The sequence below is a fragment of the Semicossyphus pulcher genome, unplaced genomic scaffold (assembly GCF_022749685.1).
Source record: "Semicossyphus pulcher isolate SPU_LCO1_2020_fin unplaced genomic scaffold, fSemPul1.0.p SCAF_25, whole genome shotgun sequence".
Taxonomy (NCBI): domain Eukaryota; kingdom Metazoa; phylum Chordata; class Actinopteri; order Labriformes; family Labridae; genus Semicossyphus; species Semicossyphus pulcher.
Genome location: NW_027211699.1, coordinates 1,304,804 through 1,323,555, shown reverse-complemented (window position 1 = coordinate 1,323,555; position 18,752 = coordinate 1,304,804). Strand labels below are relative to the sequence as shown.

The following is an 18,752-nucleotide window of genomic DNA, read 5'->3' as shown; positions in this document are numbered from 1 at the left end:
TTGAGCTGCATTAGTGGTTAACCGACGCCTGCGCTAAAAGCCTTGTTAGAAGAGCATCATCGCCACCCAGTGGTGGAAATAAATACAGCTACTTTAAGCTTTAATAAGCCTCCTATGTGCTACAAACACTAATATTCTGAATGAATACTGAAACACTAATAATAATTTTAACTGTATGCCATCAACACCTCAATGCATTAACATTGGGGCTGCTGTGGCTCAGTGCTTTCAATTGGAAGGTTGGGGGTTCGATCCCTGACTGGCTACATGTCAAAGGCTGCTTCCCAAGTCTCCTATTTGATATCTCCTCGCTCCTTGCTTGAACCGGAAGTAGTTCCGGAGCGGCCATATTGAGGATCGTTTCAAAGCTCTTATCGCTGCTCGAAGGAGCGAGGATCGAGGAGAGAGGAGGGAGTTCCGAGAAGCGATAAGCGAGGATACACGAGAGCCGCCTGAAGTGTCCTTGGGCAAGACACTGAACCCCAGATTGCTCCTGAAGGCATCGCATGGGTATGAATGTGTATAGATACTGAATGGACATTGGCACTTGGCCATCAGTGTGTGAAAGGGTGAATGAGACATGTAGTGTAAAAGCGCTTTAAATGGTAGGATGACTAGAAAAGCTATGTAACTATGCAAGTATTCTTCAACATGTTTAAAACCACTCACTGCATAAGGATGACAGTAACAGCTCTTGATAACAGTATTTTTTTATTGTTTTCTCCCTAATCAGTTTTAAATTCATTGGACAAGCACAGTCTTGTGAATCACGTCACAAGAAGCTGAAAGAACATAAAAATGGAAGATATCATCAGCTACAAAAATTTGGCGGTGATAAAGAAAGGGAAAGAAATATAGTAAAATAAAATTTTATACAGGGGTCAGAATTCAGTAAGATGTAGTGTTTTGTACATTTTTCTTGTAAACAATAAGCATCTTGAAACAATATGGCAAATCAGCTCTGGAGGAGAGAGGAGGTCAAAGTGAAGAAACTGAACACTGGTTACCATGACGCATTTACAGAAACCCTTAAAGCGACAGATGTCTCAGCGGGTCACATAAATGTCATGAACATAAATGTTTAAAAATAGTCACATACAACAGCATCTCTGCTACATACATCAAACCTTCACTCCTTTGTCCCTGGTTTACTGTGATATGAGGTATATGTGAGGCAAATTCTTGTTTACGGCCAAACCGCTCAACATGGCAACATATTATTGAAGATATTACAGCATTGCATTCACTCCGCCACGTTCAATGATTGCTTAAAACAACAGGCCATCGGGGCGTAAAGGGGTTTAAAGACTCGTTCAGCAGAGTGATATCGATTCCAGCACTCAAGGCCAGTTGTAGCTATGGAAGACAGCGCAGTTATTGTCTTTAGAAAAAACATACAGCATAAATACATTTAAAAATCAGCAAGAAATTACATTTAACATGATCTAAACAAGATCTTGCACCCGTGCTTTTGAGGAATAGGCACCAAAATTTCTTAACGGGACGTGTGTTATGCTTGGTACTGCCAGCACGCGTGAAAGATCTAAATGCATACACATTTCATGGGTCAGCCAGCTTTCTGCTTTTAATGCATGTGGCTGCCTCGGTAACAGCTGAGGACATACTTGATCACTAACACATTTGTCATCAAATTTAATAAGAAAAGCAAAGCTGCTAAATTGGGTAACAAGTCAAACTAAAACTAGGGGTTTCAATTACATTTACATTATCCCGATTAAATGTTACTTTAAAAGCCTCCCGCCCGCCCACCCGCCCTCGCTAAACCCTTCCTAAAGATGAGAAAGAGAAAATGTTATGAAAAATCCCACTTTCACATAACCCCCCCCCCGCCCTCCCCCCAACCATCCCGTATAAACCCAAACAAAGGGGTATCCTCCATCATACACCCAGAAACCCCGCCTGCATATGCCCAAACATCAATCTGTCAAAAAGCCAGTCAGTCCACTCCTGACGTTTGAGCTCCGCTGCTCAGACGGGGCGCTTTCACTCAATGTAAGAAAACGGCTCAAAGTGCTAATTGGATTCTTTTAAAGAAACAAGAGAACTGAGGAAGAAGAGGAGGGCAGGACAAGGGGAAGGCCATTCTATCGCTGTCCAACAGCTACCTCTATTGGCCAAAGAAAAGCCCTAACATCACTTTTGTTCTCCAAAAATATACCAAGGACAACATTTACCCCCCGACACAGCCCTCGTTCTTCCTCTACTTCAACTGGCAGCTCCCCAGAATGATTAAATCTGTTTCTTTACATTAATATATATTCTTATATATAAATATATATAGATATATATATGGCCCTTGTTGAAGAAAACATGAGTTTCACATTGACACGAAAGTACCATAATCTCTATATAGCCAAGTAGAAAGTGTTTTCAGTGCTCAAGTGAGCTGGCAGCAGTCTGTTTATGTCACACTCATTCAACAAGTAATAAAACATAAGAAAAATCCTCTTGAAAAGAGTGCTCACTGCACCTCGTAGGCTTTTCCACTTTTTCCTGAGTAATACTTTCAACCGTGTAACAGACAACTTTTTTTTTTTTTGCTATATCGATTCTGGGCTATTCCCTGCCATCATGGTTATTTTTCATCACTGTGTCACAACTGTAAAGTCGATTGCTCAAACACTTCAGCTCATTGGAAACGAAACATGTCCGGTGCTACTCTACGCTGACTTAAAAAGTACTTTCAGTTTATGATTAATGACTAGACCTAGTGTCCCCTACAATGACGAGAACAAACAGTACAAACATATTTAACTTAGAAAAAGAACAGATACTTAAAAAAAATTGCATTTGCAGGAAGCCTTGCAGGCTCATTGTGGGGAGGAGTGGGCACAACAACAGAGCTTCAGGATATTTAACAGAAAGATGTCACTTAAAAAAATAATAATAACAATAATAATAATAATAATAATAATAGTAATAAAATAGGAGCGCTAAAAAATTAAAATAAGAACATCAACTATAACAAGAGAGTGTTCTCTCCTCTCAGGCTCTCATCTGTAGCTTTGGCTTGTTGTAGTTTTGGAACCTGTACTTACTGGCTCATTGACATCAGATAACAAACTACTATACCCTGAGAATTCAGACACAGGCGTCCGTATCCTGTGGTCCACCTCCCCGCTAGAGTCAGTGCCGTACGACAAGCCGTGGCCGTCTGACTTGAACTGGGAGCCGAAGGCCTGCGCAAAGTTTTCTATCTGGTAGGAAGGCTTGGAGGAGTCCAGAGAGGCCAGATCCTGCGAGGGGGCCAGAGGGTAGACCGCTGTGCCGTTCTTCACCGGCGGGTGCTCCTTCTGGCTGCTCAGGTCAGACGGGCTGATCTGGTAGGAGGAAGGGGGTGTGGAGGAGTGCTGCTTCTCCATCTGATCGGTGAGCTCCTGAGAGGGGGTGAGCTGCTGGTGTGTGGAGGCCTCCAGGCTGCTCAGGTGGAAGCCGTGCTGTGGCGAGGAGCCCGTCAGCATCGCAAAGTGAGACTTTGGCACAGAGGAGGGCAGCGAGGGCGAGGCCACCGGGTGGCCGTACCCGCACTCCAGCGGGGACGTGGTGTAGATGTTCTTGTCGGCGTAGAGGGGATTCCCCTGGTGGGAACTTGTGAAAGGTCCTGAGGCGGGGGCCCCGGGGCCCAGAGGGAAGCTGGCACTGTGGCTGGTGCGCTCCAAAGCTTGCAGCAGGAAGCGAGAGTATTCGTGCATCATGACGGTCTTCTCTCCAGACGGGCTGGAGGTGTCGGCATTGTGGCCGATGTCGGGGCCGTCAGCGGAGATGGGGTTCAACTCCACATGCTGGTCACTGAGATCAAAGTGAACGTCATGGTGCGAGCCGTCAGGTTTCTGGGTGTAGTGGTCGAGGAGGCTCTGGAGCACCTCGTCCGGGATCCCTGATTTATCGAGACTCAGAGGCGCCTCATTGTCCATCACGCTGGAAACGACACCCTGAATGACCGACTGCTGGGAAGACATGTGACCGATCCCGACATCATACTCGCTGCTGGTTCCTCCGACCACCATGGGCCCGGAAGAGTTTGCATTGTTTGCTGCGTGAAGGTAGCGTCTTTTCTTAAGGAACTGCATGGCGTCGTCGTAGTTGCTGCTGGTGGGTCCTACTTTAGCCCCGTTACCCTGCATGAGACCAAGACCATCCATGCCCTCACTCGGATCCAACGGGCCTGCTTTGGCCTTGTCCAAGCTTTTACGATTAGCCTTCTTGAACGCCATCTTTGGAGCTCGGCCGAGGTGGCCCTGCTGCATGCTGGGTCCCGGCTCTGTGGAGGAAGACACCGTTTGGTTCTCTACGGAGTATTCATGGATGCTGTAGCCTCCAGACACCGCCCCTTGAACGTGCGGTACCCTCACCCCTCCTCCGTCCCCCTTCTTCTTCTTGCGCTCCCCTCCCTCTGCAGAGTTTTTGGACTTTCCCCTCTTCCTCCCAGTGCTCCCAACGTTTCCCTGAGTGATTCCATAGCTGCCATGTCCCATGTCTACACAACCCATGTCCATCATCCCGGGATCCAGCCCCTTCTTTATGGCTTCTCCACAGGTTCGCTTGTGCTTAAGCAGTCGGTCTGTCCTAGAAAAATACTGAAACAAAAAAAACATTTCTAGCAAACCTTTAAGAGTTTTTCATACACACATTAGATCATCATCAAGCAGCTACTGACCTGTTGGCAGGTCTCACATCTGTACGGCTTCTCTCCGCTGTGTGTCCTCTTGTGCCTCTCCATGTGGTACTTCTGAATGAAACGCATGTTACACTGGTCACAGCTGAATGGCTTCTCTCCTGACAGAAAAAAACAGCACAGTTCAGGTTTCAGTCGACTCAGTCGAGCGCACGATGACTCGCAGGTTAAGTTAGGTCGTCTTCGATCACTCACCACTGTGGATTTTCTCGTGTCGCTGGAGAAGGTATTTCTGAATGAAACTCATGTTGCACTGACTGCATCTGAAGGGTCTTTCACCTGCAATCAAACACAGATGTACATGGTTACATGTTGTAGCCACAGGATGGTCATTATCATGCTGTTTTACCTTATTCATGAATTAGCAAAAGCAAAAAGGAAAATTTAAAATGGATCATACAACCAATGATTGATCAATATTGAGCAAGTGAACAACTTGATAAGTCAACCCAGGGTTTCTGTGAGCGCGCACACATATAAAGGGCTACTGTTAGCAGAAAATGATCAGTCTAAACACGGGAAAGTCTGCCGTCAGCTGATCGGCACATTTTACAAACTAAGAGCAAACTATGATTTTAGAAGGATATGAACAAGTTAGACATAATCCAGACTAAAATCCACTCAGCTGCTGAATGCTGCACTGTGTAAATTAAGTCTATAATATCACTGCTCGATATTCTTTTAGACTCATCTGTATTTAATGGACTTATGGAGCAAATAACAAGACTAGGTCAAAACCTAGTATGTTGCTGACCGCATCAGGTCAATGTTCGCTTTTGTGGGCAACACTGGAAGCATGGCGTGTACATGACGGCTGCAGGATGTGTTCATTTCCATTTGAAATGCATGAAAACAGATGAGTCTTAACAGTGCTGGCGTGTATCACGTGCGACTCACGCACCGAAAATGTAGAGAATAGGAGGCTCGCCTATTTTCACAGCGAGCCGGGCGCGGTTCTCGGTCAAAATCCACGGTTAAAAAATGAATTACGATGAGTCCTATTGATCTCTGACAGCAACATTAACACCTCTTCCTGTAGTAAATGTCACAGGAATGGAGAGTAAAGTAGGTCAACACTTCCAGTATGCTTTATCAAAGTAAAAGCTCAATCTGGAATTCTGACTCCCCTCGTTTGTAAAAACTGCTTTTATTTTGAAATGTTTCCCGGCTGTTGTTATTGGCATTTTCTTTTACTTTATTTGGCACTGAAAGTACCGTCAGTCAGTCAGTCACATAAAGACCCATGTGTAGGGCTGACCCCAGCGGTCAGCCAAAATGCTCTCTTTTATATCTTATAAATGAAACAAGCTTCAGTGCTGCGATCAGTTGTAGATGTATATCAGTGAAGCTTGATGAATATCTTTCATGAATATATTTCATGACGGTAAAGAGGAAGTGTGTTTGCTCAGGAGCAGGTTAAGTGTTCAGCAGAAGTTGCCATGGTGAGCTACCCTGGTAAGTAGTGAACCACCTTCGTAGTTCTGAAAACTCTGAGTTAACCCTGAAGTGACCTCGATAACTGAAAATCCTGCTTCGTAGTATACCCCCCTGGCTTTTTTAAATCTCCCCCGGTAGTTAGACGCCCACACCCACACAATGTATCAACGTATCTATAGATATTTTTCATTCATTTACACTCAATATGACAACTTTTCTTCAAAGGCCTTAACCACGATTATGACCAATAATACGTGTGCACAATTATGCAGTAAAAGAAGTCAAACGTGAGTCAACTCAGGAGCGTCTTAAGTCATGACTTGAATCAATGTTTAGGGTGGAAGTCTTTCATCTGGCCTTCCTGTACCTGAGATTATTGTGACTAAAAATCATCTGGACCAAAACTAAGACATAAAACTGATCTGAAGAACTTCTCGAAAAACCCACTCCAATATGTTTCTTTATCATTAGGACAGCTGTAATGCTGAAGGCCAAAAGGATGATTTCAAACATCGTAAATATTATATAAAAACTGTTTACATCAGAGCTCTTTCAAAGTACACAGAGAACCAGCTGAAGATGACGTTACATAAACTGTACAAGCAGCAATCAAAACACAAGCTCTGGCTTCTGCAGCTGGCGTAACAATGACACAAACAGTTTTCTTTTGGTGCTGACTGTAAAGAAACGAAAAAGAAAATATGAGCCTCATGGATGGAATCTGAACACTACAATACCTGTGTGTATGAGGACATGTCTGCGTAGGTGATAGGAGCTTCTGAAGGATGCGGCACAGTGCTCACAGATGTGGGGCTTTGTTCCCGGCGACAGGCTGCCTCCATCTGCATCCATCATCATTGATTGCTGTGGAAGAATGACAGAAAGGCACAGGGTGTTAAAGCGGGCAATATAACACGATATAAAGTGATTTAACAAATCTAAAAATATGTCTCACAAATAATGCTTTTTTATTTGACAAAAAGGTCATTCTAATACTGTTTAATTCAAATTTTAAAGACATAAATGAATATACTTTATTTGTGCTCATAAGTACTTGCTAATGTGCATAGATGGGTGTTTGAACACAACATAAAATATGGCTACACCCAGAAATACATTAATATATGAAAAACCTTTGCCTCGTTTCTCTTCTTCCTTGGTTTACCCTCTTGTCCGTCACCATTTGACCTCCGACCTTTTCTCCCAGCGGGCTCCTTTCCTAACTGACTCGGCAGCTGTGAGGATGACAAAGGGAGAGGGAGCGGGCCGTGAGAGCGAGCCACGACAAGGAGATCCTTCGGCTGAAGGTTGAGGGCCTTCAGTCTGAAAAACTTCCGAATCCATGTTTGTTGCTCAGGCAAGCAAAACAAAACACTTGGACAACGTCTGGTGATTGTCTCTTTGAAGCTTATTGTGCAAGATGTGGTTCCAGTGGGCGAGATAACAATGCCTTAAATTTATGGTCCACCCTTTGCATAAACAGCCTGCAATTCAAGGCGAGAGCCTTTCATTTCCATTTCCAACCAAAGATGCAGACAATCTGCACACCTACACGTGAAACACACTCTAAACGTATCACTCGGAATGTTTACTCTTCACTACACTTTATCACCAACAATCTGTGAGGAGTATTACTTCACAAAAGAAGATAATGTGCTTCCTATTACGCAGCTTCTGCTATTTCCTTTCTAGTTAACAAGCTGCATCTCAGTACCATATGGAGACTGACGGGGCCAATGTGGGTGCACCTGCTGGTCTGAAAATCAGCCCAAATTTTGTGGGTAAAAACAGGAAAAAGTCCAGCAAAAATTAAAACATGTTACAGTGACTTGATTAGATATAAAGCTACTACAAACTCCTACAAAGCGGCTTCATAATAATGAGAAAATCATAATGAGTGCCTGTTTCTAAAGGCTTCACGTCTTATGATAAAATAACGTCCTCTGTACGAAACTGTCCTTGAGTAAACAATGTAAAAAAAAAAAAATCTGCCACTCTGAAGACAATCATTCATTCCCGAGCCCCAACGACCTCAGATGCCTGGCTATTGTTAGAAGTGTGCGGTTGTGTATATTTCTATTTGAATGAGCACAAAAGACGTCTGAAATGAAGTGCAAGCTCAAACAAGACAGCTGTGTCCTTGTGACGTTTTCATTCACGCCGAGGCTCGATGACATCACCCCTCTACCCAGAGAGGGAAACAAGAGGGAAGGATGGGAGGGGAGAGGGGAGAGGAGGGGGCTTTTTTATATTTTGCATCTCGAGCCGTCAGTGGATTTATGTCACCATAAATACACAAGCTCCGCCCTTGCACCCGTTCTCTCCCAGGCTCCTCCCTCTCAGGCTTTTTAAAAACGAGGTGCTTGTTTACACGACAAGGCTACTTTTGGGGACAAACTTAGCTAATATAATAAAAAAAAAAATACATTTATTTAACTACATTTGGGTTTGTTTTGCTCATGTTTGATCCTATATGTCAAAAAACGCATAAAACTATAGCTGATTAAATGATACAAGGCTTTTAGCTTTTTTACACCGTATTTCCCCCTCGACAAGTGATGTTATGAAACCACAAACTGGGATGGAACAAATGTTCTTTCACTCTCGCAATGCTACGTTGCATTTATAGATATGTTGACAGTGCAGTTATCTGTGCCTCATATAAATAAGCTAAATCAGGATGTGCTGGAGGCCTGGGAGAGAGGGAACATGAGGCAGCAAAACGCTTACTTTCAAAAGAACTTAGTGAAGGATATCTGGTCCTATTTTATCTGAGTTAAGATGTGTTGACATTTTTTTATTCACCAATCTCAGTGTTGGTTGCAGGGACAGTTAGGGGGTGGAGATGTGATCTTTAAAGTTGTTGTGCTGCTATTATTTGTTATAAATTGATCTAAGTGAAAGTATGAAATGCCCAAATGATCATTGAAAAAACACCTAAAAAACAGGCAGATGCCCTTATCAGTAAACCATGAGCTACATACAACAATAGGATGTCACTAGCAATGCTTGATAAGACTTTCATTTTATAATCAAGCAACTGATTATTTTACGGAAGCCCTAAGTGGACATGCATCCATACATAGAATTTACTCCGTTTCCCGTGATAACAAGTTATTTCTGGGCGTTTTCTCGAGATCTCGGCTTATTTTTTTTCATTATCTCAGGACAACAAATCTGGTTTTCCGTTATAACGGATTAATTTGGCCCATTAACTCGAGATAAAGCTTGTTTTCTCGTGATAACAGGAACATTTTCCGGCAATCTAGAAAACAGAATAACAGGCTTGTCACTGTGATATTACAGACCAGGACATGCCGTGCTGCCATCGCCCACACTAATGAGGGAAGTTAAGTCTGCTCTGTGCTTGTTTGGTGCTTTTACAACTCCGGGGATACGAGTTATGATCATCTGATGTTATGGTGGTGCAGCGTCGGTATCTCGTAATAACCAGCTCTGTTATCCCGAGATAACAAGAAAAATGAGTCTCAAGAAAACGACCAGAAATGACTCGTGCATATCAGCTCAGGGCTTCTGTATTATTTACATATTATAGGTAAGTTAAGAGCAATTCTTTTGTTTTTGTGCAACCAACAGTCAAAAAAAAGAGAAGCAGCAAATCCACAAACTAGTATAGGGTATCTCTGGTGTTTTTGAATGTAAAAAATGTTAGGTGATGATTTTCTGTCAATAGAAGAACCAATTATTTGACCACTTCCTTTAGCTACAAAGCTATATTAAATAGTGAAATGTAACTTGAATCAAAACCCTTTCAAAAGAAATAAGCTCCCATTCAGGTAGCGATTTCCCATCAGTGGTACTCACGTTGCCCATGTTGAGGTCATGCACCAGCAGACTCTGGTTGTTGCTGACTGTCACCTCCAGCAGCTCTGTGCTCTTCCCGAGGCCCCCAGGGTAAACTGGCAGGCGGTAATCGTGCTCCGACATCTTCTCCTGCTTGATGCCCATGGAGTGAACATAGTCTCCCACCCCCGCACACCCCATGCGGCCACCCTGGGTGCCCATGCTGCAGTCAGGCGAGTCACGCTCCTTCTTCAGGATCATTTCGTGCGGCTGGAGGTCCTGCATGACGGAGTGGGCGGCCAGCCGGGTGAAGCTGGTCACCGGGGGGAGATGGCTGAACATAATCATGCCAGGGCCGAAATTGGAGTCCATTGCTCCATTGGAGTGCAGGAATTCACTGCCTAGTTTGTCTTGAATGATGCTCATGGTGGATGCCGGCGGGCTGGAAAACTATGGGGTGGCAATCAGTGTCATCCTGTGAGGAAACAGGGGCAGTTTGTGTTAATTGTTTAATGAATCACTAACTCGTAATTACTCTGTGATCATTAAACATTGATCGCTAGTTATAGACAAAAATACTAGCAAAAACAATCATGGAGCCAGCTCGGTCTTCAGGAATCAGTGTCACGGCCTCTGATCTCACAACTGGGCGCTTAGTCGGATTAAAACAGACGATTTGTGGGTCAACAAAGGGCCTGCAGTCTGGCACAATGACAAGCCGAAACAAGCAAAACACTGCAGCTACAATGTACAAAATTCTCTCTGGTTGATTACAGCGAGTATGTTTAGCATTTTACAGGGCAAAAAGGTCACTGCGACTGCATCACCAGACACAACATGAGATGAGGAATGAGAGGATTGAAGTTGTGTGTTAATCTGTTTGATGGGCCTGTCTGACCCAGTCATCCTATTTGCATGAGCTTATCTGCCAATGAGAGTGCACACAGACTGCATTAGGAGGTCTGATGGTGTAATTATGAGGCTTCTGCATAAACAGTAATAGCTGAGGTTTAATGCATATATTTGATCGAGATAAAGTGTTAATATAACGTGTAAATATTTAATTGAAATATGATTAGCTATGCCCAAATACAATGTAAAAATGTTTTTGAAGTTTAATCTCACAATTTTTAAGACATTAAAATGTATTTTATATCAATCTATTATGCTGTGCATTGATCTTTGGCCAACGCAAGAACGACCCATCCAGCTAATGAGTGCTTTCTGACTGCTGCCAAATGCCTTCAGCTCTGATGGTGCGTTAGCAACAATAACCTACTCTGCTAACACAAAGCCAACTTTAAAAAAATAAAAAGAAACAAGACTCCAGCCTCTCCGTCTAACTTCAGTTTTCTCTGTGTGTTTAAGCATACAAATAACGCCTAGAGTCGACCCCGTGGTCTGCGCACGTTTATTTAAACTACCAAGCTTGTTAGCTTTGCAATAGCTACCTTGCTAACCATTTGGCTAACCACTCTTGCGGGGCCCTTCTTTGTGATGCAGGATCAGGCAATAATTAATATGGCCATGCAATAACAGCCGCATATGTGCGCTGATGAACACCAGAAACCGTGCACTTTGGAACATCAAGACCACCTACACAGAAAGGAAATTCAGTGCCCTTTAAGACATGTAAACAAAGTTAGCTTTGTACTTATTTTAGCTGAAATTTAAGAATAGTGATTTAGTGGTAGATATCGTTGAACACTCGCGTTAACGTTACACAAGACGCACAATCTGCAAGCTGAAGAGATGATCAAGGACGAACGCTGGTTTGCGTCTGATAAATAAAAGACATAACATAACCTTCTTACGTCGTCTATACTTATTCTTGACTGTTTTCTCCAAGTTGTAGGCTTCGATTCCTGGACAGTGAACCGACTGTAAGTGATGGAGCGACAACACAAGCATGACCCCCATAACAAACGGCCCATACAACTCCAGCGAACAATGATGCTCGTCCGACTAGCCGAGACAGCTAGCTAACTTAGCTAGCTAACTAGCGGTAAAGTAACGTTGGAGCGCTGCGCTTTGTTGTCTGTCCCGCACGACGAGTTTAACGACTACAGCGACCGACTCTTCCCCCAAAGTTATATTTTAATGAATTTCCCTTACCGGTGCAGGACCATGACCTGCTGTTTTGGCTCGCGTAGTTCACCCTCAGCCGTCCGTTTTCAATATCTAGAGCCAAAACATTGTTCTCCCGCAGCTGCTGGGTTCTTCCATCTTGCCTCGGCGCAGGGGATTCTGGGTCCCGCAGGCGGACGCGTCCAGTAGAGACACTCAATAATTAAAACCAAACTCATGTTTTCATTATAACAGGATCACACGTATTCTTTATCATGCTTTCAAGTTATTCTTAACATTATTTTATAATTTAAAAAATACATTTTAATGTCCAAATCCATAAAAAGACGTATTTATGGAAATGAATAAATTATATATTATATTTTTTTGACAGTAAAAGTATTCAGAGGCTACGATCTCTGCGATTTATCTGGAAATTTGGTACATAAGCACGTAGATGGTGAGGCCGAAAGTAACTACAAACAAGTTGGTAGACATCACTTCACACAGATCCTTTGGTAAAGGGCCTTAATGTCCAACATACTACAGTATGAAAAAAAGAGTTTCAAAAGTAATCAGTTTGCAAAGAGAGTAAAAACACCCCATAAAGCATATTTAATACCACTACCCAAATAAACCTCATGTAAATGAACCCATCTGTAACATAATTAAATGTTTTATCATATTATTTCAGCATCATTTGATCTCTTGTAGCATGTACATATTAGTTTAATGTTTAATATTTAATGTCTAAGGTAGGCTTGCAGTTTTAAGTTTAATATTTAATGTTCAATGCTTGTACATAGAGAGTGAAGTTAAACCGGAGTCAAATTCCTTGTATGTGTACATACCCGGCCAATACAGCTGATTCTGATTATATAAAACAAATTTATATAACAAAAAAACATAATCAGAAACATTATCTCCAAATATCAAATGTAAGAGTAGTAGAATCATTACACTAAATGACTCATTTCAATTAGTGAAGTATTGCATACACATGTCATGTCATTGAGTTATTATTACTGATATTAACATATAAGTAGCATTCTAGTGTTGAAGCTTGTTTAGGCAAAGCTAATTTAATAGGCCCACTTCACACAATATAATAGTTAGTTGTGCAAGGATGGAGAGTGTCTTATTCTGGATAAAATGTAAGATGATTTTTACATAAAATCTTGACCTGCAGATTAACTATAGGTTTTTTTTTTAAGTGCAGCAAAAAGTAACAGCACAAGTACAATACTTAAGTCTGAAATGTAGTGAATTATTAACATAAAATAACTGAAATTGTACCAAAAAAATCTCAAAATTGGCACTTTGAATGACAATAGTAACTAAACTAAAGATCCTTAGAATTAAATAGTTCAAAACCAGCAGAACAAAAGTCTCAGAGCAGCCACTGAGCTCATAATGACAGATATATTCAGCAGTGAAGCTCTCAGATCTGCTGGATAAATGACTATGTATACATCTAAAAGCACATCAGAGTCGGGCCTTGTGCCCCCTCTCCTAATTGCCTCGGCTAATGAACCAATTAATTCAGAAAGCCGAGCGTAATCGAAATGCAGACAGTAGAGTAATGCAAAAAAAAAGGTCAGTGGGTACATTTTTGATGTCCCTGCTCCTTTTATATATCCCAGATGACAACCCGCACAGCGGACAGTGATCTTTGAAATCACTCTCATCTGGGAGTGCTTAAATATGTATGATGGTGCGATGATGGCTGCCTGATGAACTGAGATGAAAATTAGTGATTAGAATTTAAGAACATGGTTCGAGGTTAATAAAGGTTATCCTCTTAGAATTTCAATGTAGCCAAGAAACAGTTATCAAAGTAGTGTTTTGGAGTAGATAGCATCTTTTTAGAGTATTTGGGACAAGTTAAGCGCTGATAAACAAATGAATGTGTTTATATTAGAGAGAAATTGCAGTGGTTTGCAGGCTTCACTATCATTGAGGAAAAAGAGGATATGGCTGATGTCATTTATTTAAGGGAATTTGGATATTCAATCATCCTGGGGGAGTAATATTCTCTGATTAAAAAGCTAATATGGTGATTTTCTTGTCGCCACATTCCAGCATTTTTCAACCTTACTTATCTACACTTGACGACCTTTTGGCTTAAAACCAATTTAATTAAGCAAATAACATGAACAATTCAAATGTGTTCTTGGTTCACAGTTGAACTTCACCTCAGAATTTTCTAATTTCTCTGGATAGCAAAGCACAGCTTATAACTTTCATGTTAGCAAGTTGTTAGCAAAACTTGTGAGCAAACGTTAGCCTTCACATGATAAACACACGGGGCAACAATAACATTCATTTGGAGTCATGTTTCTGGTCTCTTCTGGTTAGTGTTTATCCAATATCTATTTCTTTTAGCTTTGTTTTTTTGTCTCCACCATCTTCTGTTAGGAAATATCTGGCTCTTTTACATGCTAAATGCTTCCCCTTATTAAGTAGCTAGTTGCAAACTGTATGAGTCGGCATCTTTGTGCCAGGCCTGAAGTGTACAGTGTTTTTTTAAACCGAGTACTTGACAGACAACAACTACCTGCTGTGAGCAAAAACAACACTATGAGAGGGGTGAAAGTTAACCAAAAAAGAAGATATGTGGGATGTAAAAACAATGTGCGGAAAGATGCTAAAATAGTTAGCAGAGGAACTGCAGAGTCTAATTACCTTCCCCTTCAGCTATCTGTGCGTCAACGTGAAATAACAACAACCTCCGGGTAGAGCAAGAGTTTTTATCAGTTAATTTGAACTTTTAGTTTATGAGAGTGTTTAAAAGTTATTTTCACTTTAACTTGTGTAATTATGGTAAATCAGAATGTCTACAAAGAGTCAATGTATGGAACTGCCACTGCTTCATAGAGCTCCTGTACTTCGGCGGTATTATCCAGCCCTACCTCAGAGCTAGCAACCTACTCGCTAAGAAGACCTCTTGGGAAGGAACACCAGTATAACATGAGGATAGAAGACATGATCCTGTCTTGTTTAATTTCACGACACTATTTTGCAAGCGGCACCATCACTGCATCCTTGGCCAAGTGCTGCTTAAGAAAATTATGTTTAAAGAAATATAAATAACCCAAAGCATTTTTCCCCTTCAAAATAACGATGCAGCCCTCCAGCACTTATGAAGGACGGGCTATGCGAGACCAGTCGACATGTGATACATTATTTATAGATACATTATTTATTATAACATTACATCACCCATCACCTCATAACAACATTAACAGTGTTTTGTTTTTCAGTTCAGACCTGTAATATAATCACGCATGGAGCATAACTACACTAAAAGCACATCTAACACACTACAGACAATAGGAGAGGACTTCCTGTAAGTGTTATGTCAATGTCATGCTCTGAGTTGTGTGTGTCAATCTCAGTTAAGGTTAGGAAATGTCAGTGCACGGCTCGGCTTTCCCCCAGTCCATACTATTAGACTGTTTGGGACGTTAAGGTCAGAGACATTACGACTCCTGCCCTGCACCTCTGACTCCACTTTAATGGAGTAATCTGCCCTCATTGTGAAGGTGACAGGAGCAAGGATGTCTGTAACAGCAGGCACACCATAGCTATGAAGAATGTGAAAAACAGTCCAATATTTTCATGCTAATCTGTGGCAATTCGTGTATCATATGACACTGAAGGTTATCAATCCTAACTCCTCATCAATAATTCAGCCTGTGCCGCATGTCTTTGTTCCCTCTCCTCCCTGAAACACACACACACATTTTATTTGGATGTGAATGTTGAATTTTCTTCATCATCTAATAAAGCTGCACAACAAAACTGTGAACAGCTGAGAGCCAAGCTTCACTGATTTCCTGTGTTATGCTGATTTGGATTCCTCTCGCTGGGAAACCCTGGTGCCTACACACAACAGATGGCGGTGCTGGCCGTCTACACTCTAATCCTCAATTGTTGGGAGGATAACAGCCTTATACGAGTTCCCTCACTGACAAAGGAGGCCCTTGTAAGTTATTCGAAACCTGTGCAGTGGTGAGACTTGTGTTGAGGCAAGGATAACATAAAATCTTGATGATTATATTTGGTGCATTCATAGAGGGCATTTGTTTGCACATGCTGCAAATCAGAAATTCAATCAAAACCTTACATAGGTGTTCGTTATGTTGGACAATGGACTGGGTTTACAACTTTTATAACTACATTTAAAAATTGGTTTCACTTGTCTGTGCTAATCATTTAAATGCAGTATGTAGTATAGGATATCATTTAGCTAATTGCTAAATTCCAACATTTTAACTTGAGATTTGGTAAACACAGTTATTTGCTTTCTAGCTAAGAGTTAATTAAGGAGATTGATACCACTATCATATCTGTAAAGTATGTTGCTAGTAGAGATTAGCTTAAAATCTGTAAACAGTCAAAGTCATGACTCCAGGAAGTAGCTGGGCTAGCTATGAAATAATTTAGCACATTATCTTTCGAAACTAAAACTTAATTGTTTAACGTTACAGTTTTTGTACAGTTTTTTGAGTTAACAAACAAGCTTTAAAAGGTGCAATTAGGTGAGTTTTATACCTTCAGACAGAGCCATACTAGCTGTTTCTCCCGGTTTCAAGTCTTTATGCTAAAGTAAGCTAACAATTAGCTATTACTGTTCTCAAATGTAACTTGTTAGCTTGTACTTTACTTTACTGCTAAGCAAAGGCAACATGGACACTAAATGGATGTTACCGCTAATGTCTTTACAAGCTACCAAAGCTAACAATTTAGCTAGCTAGCTGAAACAGGTTAAGTTATGCAAAAATGCAAAGGCATCAAGACAGAGGGAAAAGATATGTCTGTTGGGAATCTATATATTTAACTAAATATTAGACAGAATTTGGGGAAAAAACTCTTTACAGATAAAATCACAAAAGCTTGACTTACCATTCACGGACAAATGTACTTCCATGGCCTTCATCATTTCTGAAAACGTCAGCAAACATGTCGCAACTTTTTAACTTGGACCTTCCAGAAATTTTCCATTTTGGATGTTTTGAATACCACAAGGGGCCAGACTCTTCTCATTATCATGATTAAGACAGCTCCATATTTCCAATAAAGTGAGTATAGAACTATTACACTGTAAATGTAAAATTCAAGCGTCTTTATGCTAACCCATTTGCTAACTTGCTAATTGTTAGGTCAGACAGAACTCTGGATGCGAAACAAGAGTCCTGTGACTGTTAATAAATTAACACAGTATGTGAAACCAGTCAGTGTGTGACCAATTTTCGAACCCATCAGTTATCGTAACAAGATATATGTCTCTGGGAATGATGGTCAACTTCTCAGTATTTCCGGTGTAGCCAGCTGTTAGCCAGCCAAGGCGTCCTTTTCCGTGTGCTGCATCGTTTACAGTCCTTTTAGCAACTTTAGAAGCGAGCATGTGTTCAGATCTAAAGCTGAGCAAAGCGACACAGTGGCTGTGCTCTGGCTTACTTCAGTGGTATGAAGCCAAAAAAACCCAGACTTTCTTGTGATCCACTTATACCATAATTACCTTATTTTATGAAAATATCTTTCTTTAAGGTACATTGGAATAATGTGTTGCTGCATAGGGCGCCTTGATTCTGTGTTTACCTCTTAAATAACCACATGATCCTGCAAGTGTATCACAGGAAACCAGGATTTGCCTTTCAAAATAAATGTTCAAACAGTCTGATAGTTACAGTCCAAAAACCATTCTGTTGTCTGAGATCACTTTTATCAGCTGCAGCTGTAACATAAAGGTGATACACTTAAAAAAGCGTACCATACACTCTCTGGGTGAATCTTAGCAGATCTGAGGGAAACACCTCGAGGTCCATCGATAATTGCTCTGCTTTCTCATCCCGTGTATCTGAAGCTGCTGTCTCTCTGGGGGAAATCCTCCTCTTTCATTTCCAGCTCGAAGATTTGCAGGAGAGATTCTTTTTCAAGTGACTGAGAGCTTTTGAACAGTTTTTTTTTTTTGTAGGTTGTGAGTAAATGTTTGCAAAGGAAATTCTAATATTGATACAAATGAGTTAACGCTTTAATTTTTTCCAGAATTAAAATGAGAAAGCTGGTGCAATAAACAGAGGACCTCAGACATGCATCACATTAACACTCAAAGGCTCTGCACTATAGAAGCTGTTTGTTCAAACTACTTCATCCTTAAAAACCTCCATTAAACCTGATTTTATACGGAAGTCCGAAGTAGACATGCATCCATACGCTTTATTTACTCCATTTTCCCGCGACAAGTAATTTCGAGATCTCGACTTGTTTTAATCGCGTTATCTTGTAATAACATCTTTACTTATTTTTTTCATTATCTTGAGATAACGAAGCTGGTTGTAAGGATGGGATAATTTTCCTGAATCTAAAAAACAAAACAACAGGCTGGTTACTGATATTACAGACCAGGATATTCCATGCTGCCACTAATGAGGTAAGCCTGTTTCTGTGTTTGCAACTCTGGGGATACGAGTTATGATCATCTGACGTTACGGTGGTGCAGCGTTGTCATCTCAAGATGTCAAATAAATAAGTCAAGATCTCAAAAAAATACAACAACTGAAAATGACTTGTTATCACAGGAATGGAAGCATGTCCGCTTAGGGCCTCCGTGCTATTAAAACATGTTGCTATATTCATTTTTTTTCTGGTGTGTTGCCTTTAAAAAATTGCACAGAGAACCACACCTCTGAATACCAAGATCCAAAATCAGTTCAGTACATCATTTATTAATGAGGGGCTTAAA

General features: G+C 41.2%; 1 protein-coding gene across 2 annotated transcripts; it reads right to left on the bottom strand.

Moving 5' to 3' along the window:
- Positions 1 to 1,872: 1,872 nt before the first annotated feature.
- Positions 1,873 to 12,133, bottom strand: znf281a (zinc finger protein 281a). Of its 2 annotated transcripts, none has more exons than XM_069676085.1 (7): positions 12,053 to 12,133; positions 9,959 to 10,412; positions 7,267 to 7,368; positions 6,871 to 6,997; positions 4,892 to 4,975; positions 4,679 to 4,797; positions 1,873 to 4,598 (listed from the first exon to the last, which is right to left on the bottom strand). In XM_069676085.1, exons 2-7 carry the CDS (start codon positions 10,361 to 10,363, stop codon positions 3,015 to 3,017), a joined length of 2,421 nt encoding a protein of 806 aa, XP_069532186.1. In that variant the 5' UTR covers positions 10,364 to 10,412; positions 12,053 to 12,133; the 3' UTR covers positions 1,873 to 3,014. The 2 variants fall into 2 exon arrangements, with proteins under 2 accessions (XP_069532186.1, XP_069532187.1); XM_069676086.1 differs by lacking the exon at positions 12,053 to 12,133 and adding an exon at positions 11,752 to 11,837.
- Between the last annotated feature and the right edge of the window lie 6,619 nt (positions 12,134 to 18,752).

Excerpts from the sequence above, each read along its gene's own strand:
- znf281a (XM_069676085.1), bottom strand. The coding sequence starts at position 10,363 with ATGAGCATCATTCAAGACAAACTAGGCAGTGAATTCCTGCACTCCAAT. Across the intron at positions 7,369-9,958 it reads ATGACCTCAACATGGGCAAC|CTGCCGAGTCAGTTAGGAAA; the intron begins GTGAGTACCACT and ends TCATCCTCACAG. Across the intron at positions 6,998-7,266 it reads AGAAGAGAAACGAGGCAAAG|CAATCAATGATGATGGATGC; the intron begins GTTTTTCATATA and ends ATTCTTCCACAG.